The sequence below is a fragment of the Euprymna scolopes genome, chromosome 22 (assembly GCF_053919585.1).
Source record: "Euprymna scolopes isolate OS-2025 chromosome 22, ASM5391958v1, whole genome shotgun sequence".
Classification (NCBI taxonomy): Eukaryota; Metazoa; Mollusca; class Cephalopoda; order Sepiida; family Sepiolidae; genus Euprymna; species Euprymna scolopes.
The window spans coordinates 102,989,247-103,001,746 of record NC_136503.1 but is presented as its reverse complement, the minus strand read 5'-3'; the positions used below and the strand labels follow the sequence as shown (position 1 = coordinate 103,001,746).

General features: G+C 35.9%; 1 protein-coding gene across 1 annotated transcript in view; it reads right to left on the bottom strand.

The window, feature by feature from the left end:
• Positions 1–428: 428 nt before the first annotated feature.
• The window catches only part of LOC145243580 (uncharacterized), a 97,830-nt gene continuing 85,758 nt past the window's right edge, over positions 429–12,500 (bottom strand). The window contains exons 2-4 of the mRNA XM_080106560.1: positions 8,095–8,281; positions 3,822–4,036; positions 429–2,296 (exon numbers count right to left, since the gene is read on the bottom strand). Of these exons, the coding sequence (XP_079962686.1) occupies positions 2,084–2,296; positions 3,822–4,036; positions 8,095–8,281 (615 nt within the window). The 3' untranslated portion in view covers positions 429–2,083. The remainder of the gene's footprint in view (positions 2,297–3,821; positions 4,037–8,094; positions 8,282–12,500) is intronic.

The window sequence follows — 12,500 nt, the reverse complement described above, 5'->3', positions numbered from 1 at the left end:
ATCAATAAACTTTTTAAACGTATATTTGCGCAGAAAACCTGCTTATTGACATGTTTCATCATCTTATACCGATAATGAACTCTTCAGTAATTTTATATTGGTTTTTAAATGGCCTCTTACAAATACCTGTTATTTTTTTTTCAGATTTACTAAACGAAGGAAGTATCTCTGCCTTTATTTCTGGTTATTTATTACAAATTAAACATTAAATATTATATCGGTATCAAGAAATAATTAATATTAGTAATAATGACAATTATTATTCCTAACCCTAAAACTTATCCTTTAACCTGAATCCTAACCTAATTCCTAGCACATATTCTAATAATTGCGAATTGTTGGGTATCGCTAAGCTCGCTCTCCTAGAACAATTAATATCAACAACAAACATGGACGTAAAGATGGTGGTCGCTTCGTTGGGTATTTGGTTTTTGGTTTTCGTTTTTTTTTTTTGTTTTTTCTTTGAAAAATTAATATATTTTTATTTCGTCTGATTCGGTTCATTTAAAACTTTTATAAGATCTGTTGTTGACGCCATTTAATATTTCTCTAGCCTGCATAACTACAAGATATCATAGTTACTTAATGTCACTGGGTTTATTTGATATAAGTGCATTACAACGGTAGCGAGAATGAGAAAAGAAAATGGTGACCGGAAGTAGACATTTTTATAAAAAACAAAACAACTTCCTTTATCCTGAATCATCCAATCGTACTTATGTCTAGTACGAAATCTCAGAGAAAGATAACCTTATTGTAATAAGCAACAATACTAATGATAACTTTATGATTAAAAACAAAAAGATTAAAATTTTAAAAGATTAAAACAGATTAATTGTTTTACGGTAAATATAACATTGGCGACATGAATTATTTGAAAGGAAATGCGGTTGGGAAATTAGTCAAAAACTTATCAATTTATTTATTACGAACTATTATCCTTATCTTTCTTAGTTGTTGTTTCACGGCGTTTCGGCCAACTATTGCTATGGCCTTCGTCAGGTGGTAACCGCGACGGGATAGGAACTCTGAATCTCCTAACTGCATCCTCAGCAATTACTGCCATCCATAGTTGTCGTCGTCTCACCACGTTTTGCCCAAGTAAACAACAACTAAGAAAAAAGATGAGGATAATAATAAATAAAAAGATGAGGATAATAGTCCATATAAAATAATAAATAATACTCATCTCAATAATGAATTCCAACTGTTTATCCATTTGTGCCCTATTTACTTTAAAAATATAATCTATTATGTAAAAGGTCAGTGTCTGTGTGTATGTTTGTATGTCCAGCTAAAAGTAGAAAACTACTAAACAAGTACTCAATAAAGTTGGCATATTTCTGTATCGGCGTTGACCTGGATAAATAATATCTATAATTTAGAAAATATTATTCATTCTCAGAGGGTAAACTGGATCGACTTCCCCAGTAAACGTAGTTTTTTTTTTTGTTAGTGTTATTGTGCACTAATATTTGGAAAGAAAATACAGACTAATTCTACTACGAAGTTATTATATAAAGGAGTCTGTTTGTATATGTGTATGTATAGGAAAAGAAATGGGCTGGGTGGCGGATAAATTGAGGTTTGGAGAGAGGAAGAAGTAAAACGGTGTGGGGGGAAAAGAGAAAGATAGGGAGAAGTAGGAGTTTTAATAGAAATATGTTACACCTTTGTCCCGGAAAACGCCGGGTAGCCCTGCTAGTATCCAATATAACATATGAGCATGGAAATTCATCGTGTATTTGGTTGTGAGTCAAATGATACGGGCCAGACATCTTTTTTGTCGCAGGAAGTAAGGTATCATTTGTTACTTTGCTCAGAACTGTGATTTACGGCAAGTTAACACGTTTATATCGTCTATTAAATATTTATAACGCAAACAGGTAACAAATAAAGAGGTAAATTGAATTTAATTGTTTTTCGGTAAATTTTCCAATTGTATTTATATATATATTTTTTTAATTTATGCCGCTAATGGTAACGTTTACCGGTTTTCTGGTCTAAAGGAAAAAAAATGTTATTTTATTTTATTTATTTATTTATTCATTTTTTTTGTTTGTCGAAACTAAGTTTTACGAAACTACCGGCCCTTTCCAATGATTTGATCGCACATGCGCGCAACGTATTCGCCATTCTCGTCGTCATCGGTGTACATGTTGGGCACAATGTCCACTTCGGTGACGCACTGTCTTCTTTCTGGACACAAACACGTGAACTGGTACTTCAACGCCTCGCCAGCGGCTCTGTTGATGTAAACCTTTGCACAGACAGACGTGTCTGTTGCGCAGATGGTCTGAAAAAAAAAGGTTAAATAAAATAAAGATAAAACAAGGAAACAAGAAATATATTGATAAACTTATACTATGAAAAAAAAAGGGGGGAGGTGAATTAACATGTGTGAAGAAGGCTGAGTCGGTTGGGTTGTTGGGGAGTTATTGGCTCCATTATCCTATCAAAATGAGGCCTTTTTTTTACATAGGCATAACCACTAATCAAGGCCCACTCAAGGATAAGGGGTAAAGGTGTACAGTAGTCAGTTGGACAATATAATAATCGTTAGTAATGGGAATTCGATAAAATTGTTAACAAGTGGAACGGCTCATCAAGAAGTTGTTTACGTTGGACTTGAAGACAACCATATTGCAGTCAGCTGGAAAGGCCTATGTTAAACTTAAGATTAAAGTGGACGTGGCATGTTTTGTATTATATTTGTAAACGAAAACTGGTGCAACTTATTATAGTGTGTTTTCGAAAAAATACATTTCAGAGAAAAAACATTATTACATACTTATGTGTCATGCCGAAATTAGTATAAACTCCAAAAATTACGCAAAATAGTCCAGTATAAAAATAATTATATGCCCATCCACCCAGCACGGCCGCAGCCGAGATTGAACTCACTACACAAGTTTGTAGTGTAATTCAAATCTTGTCCGTATTCACAACTCAACGCATCGTTGGTTGGTTGTTTTTATTTTACAGCGTATCAACCCTTTTTATGTCATTAAATGCCGAATCCAGTGATTTTGAAGAAAATATTTTTAATAGAATATATATATATATATATATATATATATATATATATATATATATATATATATATATATTTTTCAAGTCAGTTTCTATTTAACGCATAGTTCGGACCCTAACAGGTACTACCACTCCGGGTCAGAGTGGACCTGGAAGCAATGACAATTAAGGGGTGGCTCCACACTCCCCAAAGCCCACAAGCTGGGGCCTCACCATCGGATAAAGTTTAAGGTCATATCCAAGACCTCAACGCATCGGACGACCCACGGTTATGATGTCTAGTGTTGTTTCAGGTGAGAGCCACAACATGTCACCTCACATCTTCAAAGTCAGCTTGAAAATCAACACCAAATTTTACATAGGTGTATTGAAGAGTGTAGTGATCCCATGGTGCATTCAGGTGGCCGCTGACAGACCCTGGGTAAAATGTAGACTACAATGTATTGTGGACTAAGTCACTGCGGGAGAGATATGTGAAGCTTCCTCCAGGTGTACCACGATGGGTTCCCAACTAGAGCAGGCAATCAATCAATTTGAGTGAAAAATGGGAGATTCCATCGATTTCAATGACAACGAAATATGAGAGTGTGAAACATTCGTTGATCATAATTCAATCCCGGGCAACATCGGGTCTCTTTGCTAGTTATATTAAACATGATAAGGCCACCAAACTGATTGGGTCCGTTATGGATTCTGTAACGAACACAATCAGTTTTGTGGCATTACTAGTTTTAATATTAATATATAAAAAAGAAAAGTGTTGATATGTCGTTGAAACAAAATCTCACCTTTTGGCAACTGTAATCGTAAATCCAGAGGTTGTTGCGTTTTTCCCAGCCATTTAAGTAGAAAAGGTTGTCCTTGCAACGACATCTCTCTTCGCGCATGTGTATTTGCCATTTGTCAACTTCCGTTTCCATCTTGGCGGCGATCTTGTCATCCGGTGTGCAAATACGCTCGGGCATGATTGGACCGCACAGTTTGTATTGCACGATCATGTCCACTGGAGAAAAAAGAAAATAAAAAAATAAAAAAGAAAAAAGAAATTTAATCTCTTTTCACATTTTCATCATTTTTATATTGAAGTGGAAATTTATTTTGTTGATTTTTAGCTCCGTACATCAAGTGGATTCATGACTTGTCGGGAGCTATTACAAAAGAATATTCTTCCATGCAAAGCAGATTTATTATTTTTTATTATCAGAAATACCGTAGATATTAAAAGTATTAACGATATTAACGTTAAATTCTTTTAAAAAATGAAGTAAAAAAAAAAAAAAATACGGACACAAACTGCGATATGTGTATGCCAGTTTTATATTTTTTTCTAAACAGTTCATTCGTACTTGGCCTTCGGGACAAGATCAAAGTGTAGTATCTGTTCTGGCAGATGCTGCACTTAAGATGATTTGTACCAGTCAATGGAGGGGAAACCCTCTATACTGGGACAATTATTATTTTTGGTAACCAGAGTGACCCCTTTTAGGGGAGCTGGTTTTTACCTCACATTAAAAACGGCCTTGTGCCTAATTTGCTCAGTGGTGGAGCAAATAAATACCATCTGTTCTGGCAGATGCTGCAAGCAGGGACCAGATGTGGGGGCAACCCCACATACCTGACCTTTAACCAGCTCCCATTTCCCACCTCTTGGGAGCTGCTCCTCTTTTTCCCTTCCCCCTTCCTTCACTCCTCACATTAAAAATTGGCCTTGTGCCTAATTTGCTCGGTGGGGGAGCAAATAAATACCATCTGTTCTGGCAGATACTGCAAGCAAAGACCCTATGTGGGGGCGACCCCACAGATAAGACCTTGGTCAATGTAGGGGCAACCCTTCATACCAATTGTCACTATCCAGCTCCCCTACTCCCCGGGGAGTTGGTCCCCATTTCCCCTTCACTCCTCACATTAAAAATCGGCCTTGTGCCTAATTTGCTCGGTGGGGGAGCAAATAAATACCATCTGTTCTGGCAGATACTGCAAGCTATGACTAGCAAAGACCAGATGTGGGGGCAACCCCACATGCCTGACCTTTAACCAGCTCCCATTTCCCACCTCTCGGGAGCTGGTCCCCTTTTTCCCTTCCCCCTCCCTTCACTCCTCACATTAAAAATTGGCCTTGTGCCTAATTTGCTCGGTGGGGGAGCAAATAAATTCAATCTGGTCTGGCATATACTGCAAGCAAAGACCATATGTGGGGGCAACCCTACATATAAGACCTTGGTCAATGTAGGGGCAACCCTTCATACCAGTTGTCACTATCCAGCTCCCCTACTCCCCGGGGAGTTGGTCCCCATTTCCCCTTCACTCCTCACATTAAAAATCGGCCTTGTGCCTAATTTGCTCAGTGGGGAAGCAAATAAATACCGCAAAGACCATATGTGGGGGAAACCTCACATATAAGACCTTGGTCAATGTAGGGGCAACCCTTCATACCAATTGTCACTATTCAGCTCCCCTACTCTCCGGGGAGTTGGTCCCCATTTCCTCTTCACTCCTCACATTAAAACTCGGCCTTGTGCCTAATTTGCTCGGTGGGGGAGCAAATAAATACCTGGCCTTCGGGACAAGATCATAGTGTAGTGTTTGTTCTTCAGACGCTGCACTTCAATTTCTTGTTCTCTGTCAGTGGAGGAGAAATCCTTCACGACTGAGACAATTTTTATTTTTGTTCCTTTTCTCCACGTTAAAAAACCACCCTGGTGTCTAACTCTGTCCCGTGGGGAGGCATTGTAAATAGGAATAGTTCATTGCTTGTGAGTAAAAAAAATACTTGAACTGAGATCGAAACCAAAACCTAAAGACAGTGAGTCAAGTACGATGTCCATTAGGCCAGCTTGACATGATCTTTAAAAGGTGTTATAGTAAACATAAATAAACTGTCATGTTTTACGACTTCACATTCAGTTGACAAACAGATAAAAATCCGATTACCTCCTCGTACCCATTTTATAATTTTTCCCCCTTTAGCAGCCGTTTTTTCGGATGAAAACCGATTAAAAAGCTTTCCACATGTCTGAATACCCTATATACCAAATATCAAGTCTTTAGATCAAAAATCCATTGAGTATATATGTTAAGAAGTGTCCTCACGCACACGTATTCTCACTTTTACAGATAGATAGATAGATAGATAGATAGATAGATAGATAGATAGATAGATAGATAGATTCAACACTAAAGACAACAATGTTGAAATAGCAGTACACATAACAAAATCCTAGCGACTATATTATTTAGTCTTTTCGGACTACTATTCTCACTTGAGTGTTATTTTCACAACGTTTCGATGGATGAAACCTCCTACCTTATTCAGGTGTATCTTGCGACTCGGGAACTCGGGAACCTTTTGATCTTTCTGAATATTTTCTGAGTTCGACAAAAAAAATTTTCCGAGTTCAACAAGATACACCTGAAGAAAGTCGGAGGTTTTGTCGACCGAAACGCTGTGAAACTAACGCACGAGATGAGAACAGTAGCCCGAAGAATCCAAATAATACGAATAACCAATCTTCATCCTAATAATTCACAAACGTTCTAGCTGCAAGAGGGGAATGGAAAGAAAGCTCACGAAATAGCCAAAAGGAAGTAGTGTTATCCAGACACCCCATAACTTACATTTGGATCATAGATTACTACTTGTTTGAAGACGAACAGCAACTAATATACCAGGCATACGAAACTATATACACAGTCAAACACATTCATATTGAACTAGCTGGACGCCCGGCGTTGCCCGGTCGTACAAAACGCTTAATCATGATATTTTAATTTATGCAGATTGCCTATGTATTATTATAGAATCAATCCTTTATTGAATATTATATACTAGCAGGACCTGTTAACCAGCATTGCCCAGTCGTACAAAACGCTTAAACATGATATTTTAATTTATGCAGATTGCTTATGCATTATTATAGAATCAATCCTTTATTGATTATTATATACTAGCAGGACCTGTTAACCAGCATTGCCTGGTCGTACAATACACTTAAACATGATATTTTAATTTATGCAGATTGCGTATGTATTATTATAGAATCAATCCTCTATTGATTATTATATATTATGAGGAATAATTTACCCCGTGGACTAATTTGCATAAAAAAAATAAAAAATGATAACGATGATAATGTAGTTCATCAAATTCCGTCCGTATTTGTTTACACTCTCACGTCAGCTGATATTTGGGCTTGACGATGAATTCCCTGGAAACTCACTTCTGATTAATGTTTAGTTTTAAAATATGCAAATATAAAAAAATGATTTGCGGCGATTTTAAATGATATCTCTTCTTTTCTCGTAAATTAAACTCATTAATAATAAGAAAAAAAAATTAAAATAAAATGGCTAGGTACACCCGGGGTGTAACATAGGGATTATTTTATCAGTAGTCGGATGCTCTGCTTCTGAGCTAGATCTCCAGATGTCAACAAATCTAGGGGGGGGGCGGGTTCTAAGAAGAAATTATTTGTTGAGATTTTATTATCTCCCTTGCCGGTGCAACCTAATATTCTTTTTTATCTATAAGAAAAAAAGACTATTTTTAGGATCGAATTTTTTTTTCTTCCGATTTTTGATACTTATCGGATGGATCTCTGCACAAAACATCTAAGAACACTGCCAGACATATAAATGACCTTTGTATGGAATTTGCAAAGGACATGTTAAGCCGTTTCGGATCCTATAAGGAAGGAACTCACACACACAGTGACTTTTATATAAACGTAGAGATAGAGATCGGGCTACGGCCTTTTGGCCAAGATCAAAATATAGTATCTGTTCTTCAAATGCTGCACTTCAATTTCTTGTTCTCTTTCAGTGGAGGAACAGTCCTTCACGACTGAGACAATTTTTTATTTTTTATTTTTGTACCTTTTTTTCCACGTTAAAAAACGACCCTGGTGTCTAACTCTGTCGCGTGGGGAGGCATTGTAAATAGGTACAACGAGGATGGCAAGAAACACCATTCGTCTCTACCTGTCCCATGCTGACCCGACATTGTCGATTAATTAAGATACGTTTAACGGCAGAAGCTATACTACACTTTGCTCCTATACTTACATCGTTTGAAGTGTTGCCAGGTGAAGGAATACCTGTCGTGTTCTGACCAAGTGCTTGAACAGTTGTCACATTCACAGTTTAGACCCTCATCGACCGTGAAGTCCTCAGCTGTGCTGTCTTTGTATTGCATCAGAGTTCGACAAACGTGAGCGTTCGACTTGCACTGCTTACTCGTCTCTCGCCGACTCTGCAATAATATACAAAAGAAAGAAAATAGGTTTTACAAAAAAATGTGTTAGTGTCGTGTTGTCAGTTGATGCTGTCAGCATTTTATGATTTAACTTCATCTCTGGTCTTTTGGCCATGAAAAGTCAGATAAAACAAGATGAAGAGAAGGTAATTAACTAGAATTTTTTTATTTATAAAAAGCACCCTTATCCTTGAGTGGCCTCTTGGCCTTGATAATGTGGTGATGCCTATGTAAAAAAAAAAAAAAGCACAGAAGTAATGAATGGTCAGAGGCGGCTTCCACGTTTCGCTTCTCTTTTCACTTCTGCTGATTAATCGTGATGATTTATGGCATTAGAGCTCCCTTTCTAGTAGGCATTCAAGTTCTCTCAAATAGGCATTCAAGCTCTCTCTAGTAATACTTCACGCTCTGTCCTGTAAGCATTAACACCTTCTCCAATAGGCATACAAGCTCTCTTTAATAAGCATACAAGCTCTCCAGTAGTCATTTTAGCTCTGTCTAGTATGTATTCAAGCTCTCTCCAGTAAGCATTTAAGCTCTCTCTAGTAGATAATCAAGCTCTCTACAGTAAGCGTTCAAGCTCTCTCTAATAGGCATTCAAGTTTTCTCCAGTAGACGTTCAAGCTCTTTTCAGTCGGCATTTACTCTAGTAGTTATTCAAGCTCCTTATAGTAAACGTTCAAACTATCTCCAGTAAGAATTCAAGATCTCTCTCTCTCTCTCTCTCTCTCTCTCTCTCTTTCTCTCTCTCTCTAGTAGCAGTAATTAAAACTCTCTCTGGTAGACGTACAACCTCTTTTTCAATAGGCATTTACTCTCTTTTTAGAAGTTATTCAAGCTCTTTCCCAGTAGGCTTCTAAGATGTCTAATGACGATCAAAACACTAATCTCAAATTTTATTACACAACCTTCAAAGCGTGTCATATTGTCAAATAAGATTATCCAAAAGTGTCCACATTGAAAAGGGGTACTATTTAAAACATTAAAACTCAGCGAATAATTTTTTTGATTTTTCTCGGATACTATTTTCCTGAAACATTTTTTTCTTTATATTTTCATATACACATTTGAACTTTCCGTTCATCATTTTCTTTTTCTTTGTTCTTTTGCTGCAAATTAAAGTATAGTTTCAATCTTTTCCCTGGTCATCTCGAGCATTGACGGGATAGTCACATTGAACACTTATTCTACATTTGCAACTATTTGTTTTAAATGGCGGCAGGTTTGTTTTCCATGTAGAAAACTGTGGGCCGCCATCTTGTTTGCAAAAATGTTCGTAAAAACCGAATGTTTGAGATTTTAAAAAAATGTATTTAATACTACTTAAAAAATTTAAGCAAGATAGATACTAAATTAAATTTTTATTGATTATGGCAACATTTATTCATTGATTTTTTTACCTTAATTATTATCCTAACAATTGAACTAAACTTACTTTGCCGATTATTTCCGGTTATCTATGACTTCCGAGAATGTTTGGTTCTTCGCTGTGTTTTTTCCCCACGTTTATTTCAAAACACAAATTGTTAAGCAATCATTGTGTATTATAATTAATACTAGCAGACCGCTCAGCGTTGCCCGATCATAAAATACGCATAAATATTATATTTTAATTATTGCAGATTTCTTATTCATTAGAAACAGGAATATCGTAAGTCCTTTTAAAAAGATAAAGTAAAAATAAATAAATAAACGAAAATAAACCGAGACATGTGCATGCGAGTATTGTACTTTTTGTAAGTAAAAAAAAAAAAAAAAATACTCGAGCTGAGATCGAAAGCAAAACCTAAAGACAGTGAGTCAAGTATGATAACCATTAGACCAGCTTGACACGTACTTTGGAAAGTGTTTTCAAACCTACATATTTTTAACATAAGGAAGCTGTCTTGTTTCACGACCGCGCATGAGCAGTCATGAAACAGTTGACAAAGTAGATAACCGTCAGGTACCAATTTTTCACTTTTGACCCTTTAGCAGCACTTGTCCTGATGAAAACTGATTAAAAAGTTTTTCACATGTCTGAATATCCTATATACTAAATTTTTAGTTTTTTTTGTGTAGATCAAATATCCATTGAGCATATAGGTTGAGAAGTGTCCTCACACACACATATTCTCACTTTTATAGATATACTAGCAGGGTGACCAGATGTTGCCTGGAATTGAATAATGATCAACGAATATATCACACTCCTATATTTTTATTGTCACTGAAATCCGTGAAATCGCCAGATAGGAAGCTTCACATGCCTCAATGCAGTAATTTAGTCCGAAATGTGTTATTCTACATTGCACTCTAGAGAACATACTGTTTCTTTTATAAAATTGTTTATAAAAACTTCTTTCTAGTTAACGAAAAAAAAAAAAACATTAAGAAATTTACATGCGGGTTTTGAGCCTACAGACCATGTCATACAAAAAAAAAAAAAAAAAAGAAAAAAAAAGAAAGAAAAAGAAAAAAAAACACGTAAATTTTTAAGTCTTATACAATTCTTTGCAGTTAATAAAAAAAATATTAAGAAATTTAAGTGCGGAGTTTGAACCTACAGGCCACGTCATTAAATAACCCCCCCCCTAAAAAAAACACACGCTATCAACATACCCACATAGAATTTTCCCGGCCTGTTGTTCTATCATTGTTGCTAAGCGACGACATAGAAAAATGGCTTTACTGATGAATTAAAATAACGGTTTCGATTATATCGATCGGTAGGGGTTATTCTGAGAAAAAACTTAATTAAGATCCCTCCCAGACTTATACACTAAAGTTCTGTAAATTTTAAAGAATTTTTTTTAACCGTTTCGGAGTTTATAAGGAACGAATTCTCACACATACAGACAAATCTGCATTTAAATAATTGTAGATAGATAGATAGATAGATAGATAGATAGATAGATAGACGGATAGATTTTAGAAACATAAGAGACTATTTTTCACTAAAGGTATTTCTGTCATGTGTTCAAGATTCCAAATTGAAACGGAAACTGAATAAGAATCTTCATCCTCTTCACAGATTAGCCAGAGTATTCACACGATAGATTGTCTGGCTTTTTTTTTTTCTTTTTTTTTTTTTTAAATAATTTGCGTTTTATCGTCGAAACCAAATTTATTAGATAGAAATGCTTCGTTTACTGGCAATTTCCCGTTTAGTTCTTTTGTGTATAATCTTTTTTTCTTCTTATGTTTATTTCTATTATCTGTCTATATATCTATAAATGTCAGAATGTGTGCGAGAGGACACTCCTCAACCTATATACTCAACGAATTTTTATCTACAGACTTGACATTTGGTATTAAGACACGTGGAAAACTTTTTAATCGGTTTTCATCAGTCAGGGGTCAAAATTGAAAACTTGGTACGTGGGGGGGGGGATATCGGATTTTTTTCTGTTTGTCAACTGTTCCACGACTGCGCATGCGCGAATCGTTCACATTATGTTAAGAATAAAAAGGGTTGAAAACACATTTTAAAGATCGTGTCAAGCTGTCCTAATGGTTATCGTAGTTGACTCACTCCCTTTAGGTTTTGGTTTCGACCTCAGTTCGAGTATTATTTTTACTTACAAGAAGTGATGAACAGTCTTTTTTCCGTTCTTTTTTTTTGTTTTTATTATATTTCATTTTTTAAGGAATTTAATGTAACATTTAATACCGCGCACCGACGGGTAAATTCAATATTGTTTTTATTTTTAGCATTTGTAGTGTGATTTCGTTATTATTTTCAAAACAGGAAATGCTTTTTGAACGAGTTTATTTTTGGTGATTATTTTTTTGCTAATTATCTCTTTTTCGATCCGAAACATGTGAAACTACTTTTGGACATTCTATTTATTTAGATTGGAGCTCAGACGAGCACTTACCATGAAAATAACGATAAAGCTGAGCTAGTCTCGTAACATCTTTTCTGTGGGAAAAAGGTTGCAGGGAAGAGAAAAGGACATCCCCCACTAGACTACGAAGTCTATTTTGAGCTCTGTCAAGGGAGGATAAGCTGCTTCTACGTACTTGGATCTTATACAGGTGGAGAATTGCATTAGCAGTGAGATATCTATTGTGTTACATGATAAGGGCTGCCCCCTTTTCATGTAAGTATAAAAATAGAGAGAGATTTAGTTAAAATGAAAATAAAATGAGAGAAAATGAGAATCGAACCCTGGAGATAAGTTTTAAAGAACAATAGGTTTAAATGGAATGTCCAGTAAATTGTTGATTCTGA